This window comes from Callionymus lyra, chromosome 1, assembly GCF_982586985.1.
Source record: "Callionymus lyra chromosome 1, fCalLyr1.hap1.1, whole genome shotgun sequence".
Taxonomy (NCBI): Eukaryota; Metazoa; Chordata; class Actinopteri; order Syngnathiformes; family Callionymidae; genus Callionymus; species Callionymus lyra.
In genome coordinates, this window is record NC_141818.1 from 45128907 (window position 1) to 45143734 (window position 14828).

Below are 14828 nucleotides of genomic sequence, written 5' to 3' on the forward strand. Positions count from 1 at the left end.
AGGCAACATGGACAGACACCATTATGAAACCTTTGAGAAGTTCGGCAATGATACGTTTCTCCTGCACCTTGACAACGGAAGAGCGTGAGTACATGTGGACCATGTTTTTTAACACGATTTCTTCACCTGCTTTTAATTCTGTCTCGCAGGTTTGGACGTCATTCCAAAGATGAACCGTCTATTTTGGCTCCATTACAACAGTGTTGCAGGTTCAAAAGATCATTTTTTAAATCTTATACCGATGTTAGATTTATCGACGTCCAATGGATTGTCTTTCCGCCCTCCAGGATACGACGCTCCACCTGGAGACGCCTGCAGCTTCTATCACTGCAGAAGTATCGTCTCAGTGACATCATGAGGGCGTCGCTGTCACATGACCCCCTGCACAGAATCGCCCCTCTTTTGTCCGAGCCTCATCTGGCTGCTCTGGATCGACGTTTGAAAACAGTGCTGGGAACCATAGAGGCGTGTCTGGAGCAGTGGGGCGAGAAGGTCGTGTATGATGACCTCTAATGACATTTAACACTTGGTTATTAAATATATTTTCTTAATTAACTTATACTTGGATTTAGGAAAAATCATGGAAAAGTTTGTATAAGTAAATCATGTCAGGAGGACAGTAGTTTTGACAGCTAGTGTATCATTCACTTTTATTTAATCATAATTTTATATTCCCATGTATAATGTCTTGTGTGGTTAATGTAAAATATCTGAATACTATGAGTTATAGCAGGCTCAGGGGCCATTTGTGGCCCTTGAGAAGATTTTATGCAGCCTGAGAGGGTCTTTACAAAATCTATTATTTAACCACAGGTGTTTTTAATTTGTACAAATTAAACATTTGGCCTCTGCCATCTTCAACGGTGTGGTCTGCTGGGGGAGCAGCATGACAGCAAAGGATAGGGCTAAACTGGACAGCCTTATTAAGAAGGCCGGTTACGTCCTAGGGCGCCCCCTGGATCCTGTGGAGGAAGTGACTGGGAGGAGGATACGGAGCAAGCTGGGCTCCATGAGGAGGAACTTGTCTCACCCTCTCCAGCACACACTGAAGGCATTGAGGAGCTCCATCAGTGATAGGATGCTCCATCCCAGGTGTGTGAGGGAGAGGTACCGCAGGTCCTTCCTCCCTACTGCCATCAGACTCCACAATAACAACACAGCCAGATAATTATCTAACTGCACCTTTCTTGCTATTTTTGTAAATATGTGTATATAATATAGTGCAGATTTATTTTCTATTCTATTTAGATTCTTTCTTTTCTTTTTAATATTTTATTTCTCGGTGTTTTTATTTTTCTTCTGGTATATTGCTTTTGCTGTTTGTTAAAAAGAATTTCCCCTCGCGGGATAATAAAGGGATTCTGATTCTGATTCTGATTTAAAGTCAAATGGAGAGAATACAAAGTGTTAATGCTAATGTATAACTTATTTTTTCTTTCCATAAAGACGTTTTGTGTTGAATTGGTTTAATACAGGAGCTTTTCTCTTCAGATGTCTTGGTTCATTATTTGGCCCTCGCTTGTTTTCACTTCAGCAAATGTGGCCCTCTTTGAAAAAAGTTTTCGACCCCCCCTGGGTTTTAGTATAAGGGCGTATTTTTCAGAAAAAAAATGAATAAAAATGTGGATGCAAAGTGAAAGTTTTCTTTAATTATTTTATTAATTCAAAGTGTTACTTTGCGGATAAAAATATGCGTGTAAATGTACAATATAAAGACAATGTAATGTGTAACAGTTTTGATCTTTTTAAATCATTCTTATTTACTTTAAAATGATATGTTTGTAATGAATGCATCTTCATTTGCAAGACTTCAAACGTACAGGTTGATTATTTAAGTAAAAGTATATATTTTTAAGTTAAATCTCTTTTAACACTAATGCAGAATTTAGAGAAATGCAATTTTATTTCACCCGAACTATACATTCACACAACTTTTGAACCATTGTTAAGTCGGTACAAACATTTTCTGTTGTTGAAGATTTCTCCCTCAGGTGTTGGTCGATGTCACAGCCGGCCGTTGAGCTCCCTCTCCTCTCCTCTCTTTGTCTTCTTTTCTTTCAGGGCTCTCATCAATAATTGAAAACTACTGGTATCGATGGCAGCAGCTCCGCTCTCTCCCCTCTCTTCGTGCTCAAAAAACTTCTCATGACTAAAAAGAAAAGTTGGCTCAGTTTTTTACTTCAGCAAAACGGCAACTCGGAACAAAACGGTTTCTTGAAGAGTCGCTCCGGAGGCATTTGACCGTGAATACATTCCTCTCCTTATTTTTTTCCAGGATTTTTTGGGGTGTTTTATTCCTTCCTATCAATTTGGTCACTATGTCTGGACAAAGCAGTGACCAGTTGCATCGGGGAACTTTAAGTGTCTATTCAGTGAGTAGAACATTGTTGTTTTTTACCTGTGTATCGACTAACAAATTGTTTATTTTCATATAGAATTTAATGGAACATTTTAATCCGGGTCTGCAGACACTTGTTACCCTGGGAAACAGTTACGTCAAAGCTTTCCAAGGTGAGATTTGCTATTGCTTTTTGCTCTCTCTCTCTCTCTCTATATATATATATATATATATATATATATATATACATACGCATAATTATTCAAGATCTCCAGAAACAAAATGACAGGAAATACTCTTTAAAGCATATCCAATCTGGTGGCCATTAATTTAGGAGCTTTTATGTACACCAGGTTTTCTTGATAATAACCATATTAGTTCTTACATCTAGGATTGTTTGATCATTTTTACATGACTAAATGTCAACTTAAAACCCATATTATCTTCATAACTACTTTCTGAACTTTTAAAAAATACTTTATTCTACATATGTAGACTGGTTTTATTATTTTTAATAAAGATAGAACACGTGGGCCGTCGTGTTTTATCTCTGTTCTGATGCTTATAACAGTGTGTTTTTTTGTAGCGTTAGCTTCATCCAGCGAGGCCTACTTCAATTTTGTGTCGAAAATGGGCGACCAAGCTCTTCACACGCTCTCGTCTCGCTCCCTCGGTGAGTGTCCATTCTTATGATGCAGGTATTGTCATTCAAGGTTGTGCTGGTCCTACATAGACAGATGAATGGATGGATTCTTTATAGATGCTCCTGAGGAGAGATTCTTTTGTCCAGCAGCAAAAACACATCCATCCAAACAAAACATCCATAAATACATCAATACAATAAATACAAACCTAAATACATTCATTTATTCATTCATTGTCTACCGCTTTATCCCTTACCGGGGTCGCGGGGAGACTGGAGCCTATCCCAGTATCATAGGGCGAGATGCAGGGGACACCCTGGACAGGACACCAGACTGTCTCAGGACACACAAAGACAGACAACCATTCACACACACACTCATACCTATGGAAAATTTCCCAAAGTTATCAGTCAACCTCTGTATGTTTTTGGACTGTGGGAGGAAACCGGAGTGCCCGGAGTAAACCCACGCAACACGGGGAGAACATACAAACCTATTAAAAATAAATAATAGGTAATTCAAAAGTTGCCAGCAAATAGTAAAAATTGAATGAGGTAGAGTAACTTCTAATGGCAGAAGGAACAAAGAATGTCTTAAAGCGTTCCATTTTGCAGTGCATGGAGAGGAGCCTGTTGCTGTGGTTACTGTTCTGAGCTGTTAAGTGTCTTGCAGAGGGTGTCGAGGGTTACTCCGGGGTCCCTGCATCAGATACTTTCCCCCCATCACAGACACACATTTCAGCCTGTCCAGCCGTTCCTACTGCACAATCCATCCATGGATCTATTATTTTTCATCCTGTCCTCTCAGGCTCAAGTGCGTCGGTGCATTAGTGGATATTTCCAGCTGAGTTATAGCTGAACGGATGACGCTAAGCAAGCTTGTTTGTGGTTTACCTCCTTCATCTGGGCCCCGACACGTGGCTCTGCGAACATTGGAAACCGAGAAGGTCACAGAGCTATAATGAGTATGATTAAGTTTCACCGCTTGAAAGATAGATGAGCGGGCAGTGCTTCGGTTCCTGGCTTTGACTAGAATACGCACAATCAGGGAATGAAAGACTTAGAAGAGCATCTTTTTAAAGAATCAAACGCCATCAAAGCTTGGTCGTCTAAATCATTTAAGATCTAGAGTGTACATAGGATACCTGTGATAATGAAGTGCACTCAAGGTTAGTGGTGTACTGCACATGATTCGGACTTTATTTGTTCAAGAAGCTACAATGGTCTTAGATTAGATCAAACTCAACGAGTCAAAGGGCCATAAAAATGTTAGCACTTTTCTTTACCAAACTGTCTTTAACAGGGAGAATATAATTGTTGTTATTTGAAGTCTCTTTATAATTCTTGAAAAGCATAATGTCTGATCCTTATTGTTTGAAACACGTGGATGAAAAAGTTCACAAATTTAACCAGAGATTAACCTGATTTAAGGTTAAGGTTAAGGTAAAACTTTATTGATCCCTCAGGAGGTCTCCTTCGGGAAATTGTTTTTTTTTTTTTCCAGTAGATTTTTTCATAAACAATAAAAAAAAAAAATACATAAAAAAAATAAAATAAGAAAAGAACATAAGAGGAAGAACAAGATGACACAATCTAAGTCTAAAGATAAAGAACATAGGTCAAAGAAAAACAACAAAGACAAAGATACAAAGACTAACATGGAACAGAACATCCAGATACTTTCACTCCACTCCTGCCCCCGAACTCAGAATTGTACAACTTAATAGCCCGAGGGATGAATGAGTCCCTGAGTCTATTTGTTTTGCACCTGGGTAGGAGCATTCGTGCACTCATTCTGCTTCTCTGCTCACTGATCTCTGCTCCAATCCAATTTAGTGTAGGTTTCTGTGGCTTCCTCGGGGGGCAGTTGACATGTTTACTTATAGTCTAAACATCAACAACTTGAAGTGGGATTCACTCAAATTTTGCCTCGTAATTTTTGTGTGAATGAGGTACAAAGTGTATTTGGTCGTAACAAATCCAAATAAAGCAGCACCACATGGTTGGTCTATTTTGTATCCCTGTATTGCGTCACTGAAAGGGATAATAAAGTTAAATAATACACATTTGAACAGATGAAAAACAATGAATCTGATGTTTAAATAACTATAGGGTCAGAGTACAAAAGGATTTTTTGTTACACAAAGAGCTTCATTTGAATCTTAATTTAATGGATTATGTTAATAACAATAAATAAATACAATTAAGAAATATAATGTATTACTATATGTTCATTTAACATTGATTCACTGCACAGTATTCTTATTTAGGTATCTTATGTTGTCTGAAAATTTTCTTGCACAAAAAGTGAATTTATTTCCAAGCTGGGCTCATTTCCAACTAATATACTGTTTGCCTCTGCTTTCGTTTACTGTCCTTCCAAAGCCAGACCGTCTGACACCACGCACATCTTCTGGTTCTGCTCAAGGCCAGGTTTTATTAAACGTATGCGAGGCTTTGGAAAGTATTGAAATATCTTATATCCAATAACTTGAATTCAAGTCTTAAAATGTCTGAAATCATCTCGAGGTCTGCAAGAAAAAGTCTTCAAAAGGAACAGTATAGAAACTACTTTAAACCAAGTGAACCAGTAACACATAATTACATTTGTTTTCACGGTGTTTGCAATGTTTTTTTTCTTTTTCGAACCCTCCTTCAACAGGTGACGTTCTAATCCAGATATCAGAGACCCAGAGAAGACTTGTTGCAGAGATGGAAGGAGTGGCAAGTATTTGTTTGAATGTATAGTGTCATCTTATACTGTAACTTAGGTACATCATGACATAATATAACTTATAATATCGACAATCGTTTGCAGCACGATTTTTAACTGTTTAAACTCGACCACAAAGGAAATAGTCGTCACTCCCCAACACCCAGTGAATCACTGCAGTCAAATTGAAATGATATTTCACAACAAATGTTATGGTAAAGTAAAGTAAAGTTTATTTAGTAAAGCGCCTTTCTAGACCAGGGTCACAAAGCGCTTTAACAAAAACAATACACAGTTAAAATATATACTTTAAAAGATCAAGACAACATAAGACAAACACAGGAGTCCCAGAAAATCAGGGTAAAGCACAAATAAAAATGTCTTAAGATGTTTCTTGAAGGAGTCAGTAGATCATCAAACACAGAGGGAGAGGAAGATTGAAGCAAATAAAAAGTCCTGAACCGTGTTCAGGAACCATCAGTAGATTCTGATCCACAGACCTCAGAGCCCGAGCTGGGGTGTAAGTCTGGATCAGATCACTGATGGAAGGTCTGACCATGAATAGATCTGAAAGTAAGAACCAGAAATTTAAGGTTGATCCTCAAAGATATGGCAGCCAGTGAAGAGTTTTAAGGATCGGAGAAATGTGAGTTCTTCTACTAGAGCGGCTCAGAATTCTCGCTGCGGAATGTTATCACCAATTCATCTTTTTTTTTAATATTGAATAAAACAACTTATATAATGCGACACATTTCTAAAGACCTGCTCAGATCGACCTCTGCAGGTAAAACATCCGATCTAAAAATAAATCGATTGCAAATTCTCTCTTGTTTTTCCTGTTTTTTTGCAGTTTCGTTGGTTCCAGGTCGAGGTGTTGCAGGCCATGGAGAAGAATGTCAAGCTCGACGAGGAGTACATTGATGTAGGTTTAACATCTTGTCTTTAACGTGATTAGAGCGATAAGATTATCATCGTCATATTTGCCAGACTTTGTGTTTAATATAAGAAAAGCGTCGTTCACTTGAAGAAGGTTTCCCCGGTGTCCTGCAGGGGAGCCGGAGAGTGTACGAGCTGGAGGTGCGGAACCAGGCCGGGGCTCTGGAGAAGCAGCTGCGACGAGGGGCGTTCAGGGACTCTCTGGTACTTCAACGTCAATGTCTCACCTGCACAAACCTCTCGGTCATTGTGAGTGCGTTTGCAGGAGAACAGTGACTACATGATGTACCTGAGGCAGAGCCAGCAGGACATCTTGAAAGAAGAGGAGAGGAGGTATCGCTTCCTCGTGGAGAAACACTGCGGGCTCACTCAGTCCATGCTCTTTCTAATAAATAAGGTATTTACACACAAATAAACAATGATCTAACACGGTCCACAGACCTCAGCTCGGGCTTCCTTGATTTTCTGGAACTCCTGTTCTGAACAGCTTAGTCAATTGTTTGCTAGAAATCAAACAATGGCTGAGTGAAAACACTTTACAGCTAAATGTGGACAAAACTGAAACTCTGGTGATTGCTCCTGATGATAAGATTCCAGGGTTGAGTCAGTACTTGGGTGACTTAGGTCAGTCTGTCAAACTGAGCCTGAGAAACCTGGGTGTTGTATTTGATAAAGACATGTCTCTAGTTCAACACTGCAGAAAACTGACCAGAAACTGTTTCCTTCAACTGAGAAAAATCTCTAAACTTAGGAAAATGTTGTCACAATATGATCTGGAGCTTGTAATCCATGGGTTTGTTTCTTCTCGTCTGGACTATTGTAACAGTTTCTTTTCATGTCTTAACAAGAAGGATCTGTCTCGCCTGCAGTTGATACAAAACTCTGCAGCCAGAATTCTGACCTGCTCTAGTAGAAGAACTCACATTTCTCCGGTCCTTAAAACTCTTCACTGGCTTCCAGTTTCTTTCAGGATCAACTTTAAAATTCTGGTTCTTACTTTCAGATCTATTCATGGTCAGGCTCCTCCTTACATCACTGATCTGATCCAGCCTTACACCCCAGCTCGGGCTCTGAGGTCTGTGGATCAGAATCTACTTATGGTTCCACGCACACGGCTCAGGACCAGAGGAGAGAAATCTTTTCAGACTGTTGCTCCTAAGCTTTGGAACGATCTTCCTCTCTCTTTGTGCTTGATGGATCTACTGACATCTTAAGACGTTTCTATTTGTTCAGGCTTTTCCTTGAATTTTTCGAACTCGTGTGTTGTTCTCAGTATTATCTTGATCTTTAAAGTATGTACTTTTTTGAGTATTGTTTTGATTGTCTAAGCGCTTTGTGACCCTGGTCTCGAAAAGCGCTATATAAATAAATATTACTTACTTACTTACTTACTTGTGTTATCAGTTTTATCTTGACCTTTAAAGTATATACTTTATTGAATATTGTTCTGATTGTTTAAGCGCTTTGTGACCCTGGTCTGGAAAAGCGTTATAGAAATAAAAATTACTTACTTACTTACTTTGTCACCTGCTTCGACTGAAGGGTTTAAATAACTCTTTATTTTACACCATCTTTACAACACATTTTTACAGAAACAACAAAATAATAAACTTGTTATTGTAACCTTATATGTTGTCAGAATGTTGTGTTTCCATTGCCTTCTATGCAGGGACATCTTAAGACAAACGAAAAAAAAAGTGTCAAATCCCGTTTGAGTCAATTTAAATAATTAAAGCAAAGTTTAAATTTTTAAAGCGGGTTTTGTCACGTTTTGACAGCCGGTGCTGGAGGTGAACTTCAGCGCTGCTGTCTCAACGTGTGTGTGTTTCCTATCACACACAAAAAGCATCTTGAATATAATTTTGAAACATCTATTTATGCAGATTACTTTTCAAAACAAGTCATTTTTAGACTAATTATGAAGGAGGTGATGTTGTTCAGCAGGTCTTAACCCCTGTGTGGCCTCTGGGTCAAGGTGACCCGATGGTCGTTCACCTTGACCCAGAGGCCGCACAAGGGTTACATTTTGTTTATTGTGGTGTTTCTTAACCCTTGACTTATCTCTGGGTCAAGGTGACCTGAAGGCCCGGAAAACAAATGTGTTTGTGGTATCCCTTGTGTTGTCTCTGGGTCAATATCAACTACCTCCACCACTGCATATGAATCTATGGAAGCCAGGGACCCAGAGACAACAAGGGTTAGCTATTTAGTGTTAAGTCGTTAAAAACGACCCAAATTATATTCAGTTTTCCATACTTTACTGTGTCTACATGAAAAAAAATTCTTATATATTTTTCAACATTTGGTTATTTCTGGAAGTCATTTACCATTACTGAGCGTTTGAGCACAGTTTACAAACCTGAATTATTATGATTACAATCACATGTCCAAGCAAAATTATATCGTAAACTTAATGTAATGATGAAAACGAATGTCAAACTTCATTGTTCACTTCTTTTCGGTTTCCAAGTTAATGTCCATTTGTTAGCTTCTGTTGTAGAAATTGAAAGAGTTCCAGAACTAAAACTAGAATTGTCAGTGCATGATATTAAACAATACTTCCAGACTATTTTCCTTTTTAAATCGTTGCATGTCTACTCCCATTTCAGACCGGCGTGTCTCTCCAACAGAAGGCAGACGGGTGGAAAGAGAAAGTGAATGAAACCAGGGGGTCCAGACCTCGTACGCCCACACATTTGGATCAAGAAGCACAAGTACACTTCATTTACGATGAAAATAAAAAGCTTGATTTGTTTTTATTTATCAACAGATAATTCAGACTAATAATTGTGTTCGTAAAATGTGCTCACACACACAGTGACGTCGTCATGTATTGAAGGTATGAATAAAAGATCATCTATTTTTGCAGCTGCGAGGTTCAGTGACTTCCTTACTGCAGACGGTCGCCATAGATGAAGACATGTCCTGGGCTCGGCGAGAGCAGCAAGCACTGGGAAGAGTGCCATCTAGAGGTGATTTGTGCAAACAACAATGTGAGTTCTTGCTCGACTCATCTTCGACATCCTACCTCCTAGCGCCGTCTCCCCTGCCCAGCCGCTCTCGGTCCAGTTCTGTCGGAGAGTCACTGGGCTTGGGTTCTGGTAGAGCCATGAGAGCCCTGGTCTCTCATCCGTCCTCGTCCAACCCCAAACTCCTACCGTTCAACAGGGGAGAGATGATCACGGTTCTGGTTCTGGAGCCACGCAACGGATGGCTGTACGGACGCACGGACGGCAACATGCGGTGAGATGCTGAACTTTTCATGATCCTATGATGATCATCTCTTAATCCTTGTGTCGCTATTTGTCTTCATGCGTAACGAAAAAAACACTTACAATTATAACACTTCCTAATGTTTGTTTTGCTCGTTAATCAAAATTCCCATAGTAAGTCTTGATAAGTATTTGCAGTTAAAAAACGGTTGTATTTTATAAATGTATCACGGGATGCTCTTGCTGAAGTCATGTTTCAATTAAGAAAAGTAGATTAAAAAGAAAGACCATATCATTTCAAATAAAAGTGAATAATCTTTTAACCCTTGTGTTATCTCAGGGTGAAGGTGGCCCGACACCCTGAAAACAAATGTGTTTGTGGTATCCCCTTTATTGTCTCCTGGTCAAGGTGAATGACCTCCCTGGCTTCCATGAATACATATGCAGTGGTGGAGGTTGTTCAACTTGACCCAGAGACAAGACAAGGGATACCATAAACGCATTTGTTTTCGGGCTGTCGGGCCACCTTGACCCGGAGACAACACAAGGGATACCACAAACACATTTGTTTTCAGGGTGTCGGGCCACCTTGACCCTGAGACAACACAAGGGCCTGCGACCTACTTTTGAGTCAGTGTACTAGTCATAGACTTGAGGGATCAAGTCACACAAACATTCCTGTCACACAAGCATGTACCGTATTTTCCGCACTATAAGGTGCACTTAAAAGCCTTTCATTTTCTCCAAAAAACGACGACTGGGCGGGATTACGTCATTGTGTCATCACGGGGTGGGATTTAAGACGCACGTCACATCATGCCCGACGTCTATGGAGTAAGATTACTGCCACCAATTTGAGCGAGTGTGTCTTGGTTGTTGTACACTCAAAATCACCTTGCTGCGCGCTCAACCAGTCATACACGTGCGTTCAACATGTCATACACGCGTGCTCTAGCTGTCATACATGCGCTCAACTTCACTGCTGCTCACTCAACATTTGTCTGCTCACAACACCACTTTTAAACATCATTTGAACATCGTTACCATGGGAGTGAACGGAGTTGTCAGAACGCTTAATAAAGTGTGACTTTATCTGACTGTTTTGTTTACATTTTAGCCCAGCTTTATCTAGTGCAGGGGTAGGGAACCTGGTCCAGAAAGAGCCGCAGTGGGTGCAGGTTTTCGTTCCAACCATTCAAGAGGACACATTTTATCCAATCAGGTGTCTTAGGAGGGTAATCAGTTGATTGTCAGTCTGGTGTTGCTTGTTCAGCTGAAACCTCATTGGTTAAACTGTACATGCTTGATCGGTTGGAACAAAAACCTGCACCCACTGCGGCTCTTTCTGGACCAGGTTCCCTACCCCTGATCTAGTGGATGCATAACGCAACCCCAGTCAAATGACTGTATCTTTTATTCTATGCGCCTTATAATCCGGTGCAAACTATTTATTAAAACAGTTCTAAAATAGGCCATTCATTGAAGGTGCGCCTTATAATCCGGTGCCCAATAGTGCGGAAAATACGGTACTTATTGTTCTTCTCTGCTTGTATAAATGTGTAAAAATAATGGCCTTGAACACATTTTCTGTCATTGTTTCCAGGCAAGGTTGGTTCCCAGCTGCGTACGTGGCTTCCACCGACGACATCCCCAACACTCTATCAATCGGGTAGCACGTCACGCATCTCAGTTAAAGTTGACATCCAGGCCGCTGTCTTCAGATGAAGCTGACGGAGAGTTTCCTTGTGTTTCTTCAGCGGAGGCACGATCCGCAGCCACAGCATGAACAACCTGCTGGACCCCAGCGACTCCGGCAACGAACCGCAGGAAGGGAGGAACTACGGAGACGTCCCGCCGCCGGCCACGCCCGACCGACGTGCCTCCGTGGACGTCCGAGCAATCTCGCCTCTGCCGGAGAAGAAGACGGAACTCTCCGTGGAGACTAAAACGATTCAAACAAAGCCGCCTCCTCCACCGCCGCCACCACCTCCGACCAGCTTGAGTCTTGGAAGAGGATCTCCAGACAGGAAGAACGAGCTGGCCTTTGATTCACAGGTAAAAAGTCTTGTTTCCTCCTTGTACGACTTCATATTTGAGTTTCCTCATTTGATACAATCGATGAGACATTGTGAACATGAGAAAACGTCTTTATTGACAGGCACTATCACCCAGTGGAGCCCCGGAACACCCGCTGTTTCCAAGGTGATTATTTCTTTTATCCTCCACTCGTATTGGATATACGTTTCAGATCAACTTTTTAAAACTACAAACACTTAATTTTACTGACTTCCTGTGATTGTTCCCTTTTATTTTGGTTGAATAAATAGAACCGAACGCCAAAATATAAACAAACAGCTTTTTTTTAAGCAGCTGGAGCTGGCTGTATCCTCTCGTCCTCAGTCATCGACCGGATCTAGCAGCATTTATTATTGTTCCTCCATCTGCGGTGGACAAACTGACTGCTGCCATCTAGCGGCCGGAAGTTTAATCACAACACCAAAATGAATGCTTTGAATAATTGCATTTGTATTAAAATGTTGAGAAAAAAAGTTATTATTTACTTTTAATTATTATCGTTATTTTTATTTTTATTTATTTTTATTTAACACAAACTATATTTAAAATAAACTATAAAGGAAAAGGCTAAAAATTAAATGTGATTTGCAAGTCAGAGGGAAAAAAAGGAATAATTACAGTTGTTTTTTTAAAGAAATAAAAAAAGTCAACACAATGCTTTTGAATATTAATTCAGTGACGTCAAGTGAATATTGATATACATTTTTCTTTTACACATCTCTACTCGTCACCCGGGTTTTTTATATGCTATGAATAACAGATTTTTACCAGGATTTTCTTTCATTATTTTATAACAGGAGAAAAAGACAAATAAAAGCAACAGATTATTATCCTTCTGGACAATATCTAGGAGATACAGTCCTAGGAAGTCATAGTAACTCTGGCCACATGCTGGTGAATCTGCATCTGTGTTCTCGTGGTCATAATACAGAAATACTGTAAACATTTTTACTACAATATAACATTACGTTGTATCATAACACAGGAGCAAACATTTAATGAGTAAAAACAGATTTATTAGTGAAGCAGATTATAGATAATTGTCATCTTAAGAACCATTTTCTTACTCTTTGATTCGCCATTCTTTAAATTTTAAGGCTTTTTAAAACAAATTAAAATAAACCGTGAGTGCATTGTTTTGGAACTTTTGTTCACGGCCAATATAAATATTCAACCGGCGACGTTATCTATTGCTATTCTATAGCCGGCAGGGTGAGTTCTGGTGCTGGCGAGGTGTACAGTAACATTTTCCATGGTCCTCTTATTTCAGAGGCACAAACCCGTTCGCTACTGTAAAGCTTCGACCCACGACGACCGACGACAGATCGTCCCCGAGGATCGACCACTGATCCGTCGGCGCTCATGCAGGTCGTGTTTGTAAACCGAGGCGCCGGATCGGGTGCTGGTGGAGGACGGATACACGCACGGGCCGGACTGTTGACCCGGATTTGCCTCAGTGCTGGGGATTGTTTGCGCAGTATTACTAGACTGTAGAGAGTAGTTTTTAGAGCTAGATAGAGTCTTACCTGGAACCTCTTTCTTCACCTGTGTTTTCCACACATGAAGCCTCTTTTTTTCAGAGACCAGTAGGTGGCGCTCCCAGTCCAGAATTGATGTGGGGATTAATTAAAGTGGATCAAAGCCAAAAGATTGCAGAGGAGAGAGTGGCAGGGAACTAAAAATGAGGCTTCACGAAGCCTCACTGGGCCCATTATAAATTAAGTAAAACATTATGACAATGTCTGAAATAGCTTTTAGCTTTAAGGAGTTAAAAAGAAACATCGGAAACAATTTGTTTTTAGTGTTTCAGTTTTAAGAACAACTTGAAGTTCAGATCTGTAAAAGCATGAGAACATCACAAAGTTTCAAAATGACAGGAGATTTAAGTGTTGGCGATAATAAAATTGTCTTTTTTAATGTCGATTATTACGATTTTTAAAGACCAACTATAGCATCATGCTAATGCCATATATGAGTCACGGCTAAAATATCATATTCTCTAAAATTCGACATACAAATATAATGATGTTTTCTGGCATAGAAGTGGTTCCCGACCCCCGTCCACCAGTTAACGGCCATTTGTTCTATTTCTTATTACTGCCTAAAAGTCGTTGCATTTGGAAAAAGAAAATGTATTTTCTCTGATGTAACATTAGGAGACACACACATACAGAACACCATCGTCGGCATACAGTTAAACATACGTAGATGCAAACACATCCTGTTCTAACCAGTCTCGAGCTCTAGTGTTATGGTGGGATGTTTTTTTTTCCAGGTCATGTTATTGTTTTTTTTACTTCTATCTTAACGTCGGTCCGTCAATATAATCCTGACATTTTAAACCGCGCTCTAGTGGAGATCTATGTTGATTGTAACGATTGTAAAAGTATTCATTATTGCAAACTTTAACTTGAATGATACAAGACTTTGTTAACTTGGTGAAAATCTAAGTTTGTTTTCAAGGATCAACAAACAAGTAAAATGGTGAATAATGATGAAGAATAAATGACTACATACTTCATAATTACAAGGCAGGTGGATCGTTGCTCTAAATTTACAAGCAACTCAAACGGGCACAGCAGGAGTCTGGTTCTGCTCGAGGTTTCTGCCTTCTAAAAGGATTTGATGGGATCCTTTTTTTCTGTTTATTCTGAAGTGTCTTGAGGTAACTTTTTATGATAAGACACTTTAAAGTGCACCTAATGTGCTGATTTAAGTGTGTCTTAAATTGTTCTAGGACCTCTATTATACTCTATTATACTCATCAGTTTCTTTTTGCACAAAACTCTCATGTAATATTTACATTAGAAAGTACACTTAAGACCACTTTAAATGCGCTGTTTCAGCTGAGGAGGAGTCTCGTCCAAGTAACCACGCCCACTCCGCTCTGATTGGTCACAAAAACACGAG

At 39.8% G+C, this 14828-nt stretch overlaps 2 protein-coding genes across 2 annotated transcripts in view; both read left to right on the top strand.

The window, feature by feature from the left end:
- The window catches only part of LOC148089740 (extracellular serine/threonine protein kinase FAM20C-like), a 39156-nt gene extending 37457 nt beyond the window's left edge, over positions 1 to 1699 (top strand). Inside the window, exons 8-10 of the mRNA XM_087788121.1 lie at positions 3 to 84; positions 150 to 209; positions 288 to 1699. Of these exons, the coding sequence (XP_087644247.1) occupies positions 3 to 84; positions 150 to 209; positions 288 to 513 (368 nt within the window). The 3' untranslated portion in view covers positions 514 to 1699. The remainder of the gene's footprint in view (positions 1 to 2; positions 85 to 149; positions 210 to 287) is intronic.
- Positions 1700 to 2300: 601 nt separating this feature from the next.
- On the top strand, positions 2301 to 14268 carry baiap2l2b (BAR/IMD domain containing adaptor protein 2 like 2b). The gene is made up of 14 exons (XM_087810044.1): positions 2301 to 2372; positions 2436 to 2511; positions 2925 to 3011; positions 5644 to 5705; positions 6545 to 6616; positions 6745 to 6834; positions 6896 to 7027; positions 9240 to 9344; positions 9500 to 9602; positions 9666 to 9873; positions 11446 to 11511; positions 11600 to 11897; positions 12001 to 12044; positions 13189 to 14268. The coding sequence occupies exons 1-14, from the start codon at positions 2319 to 2321 to the stop codon at positions 13265 to 13267; spliced, it is 1476 nt and encodes a 491-aa protein (XP_087666170.1). The 5' UTR covers positions 2301 to 2318; the 3' UTR covers positions 13268 to 14268.
- Positions 14269 to 14828: the final 560 nt, after the last annotated feature.

Coding starts and splice junctions, on each gene's coding strand:
- baiap2l2b (XM_087810044.1), top strand. CDS start 2,319: ATGTCTGGACAAAGCAGTGACCAGTTGCATCGGGGAACTTTAAGTGTC. Junction 9,345..9,499: donor ATTTGGATCAAGAAGCACAA/GTACACTTCATT, acceptor CTATTTTTGCAG/CTGCGAGGTTCAGTGACTTC. Junction 11,512..11,599: donor CCCAACACTCTATCAATCGG/GTAGCACGTCAC, acceptor GTGTTTCTTCAG/CGGAGGCACGATCCGCAGCC.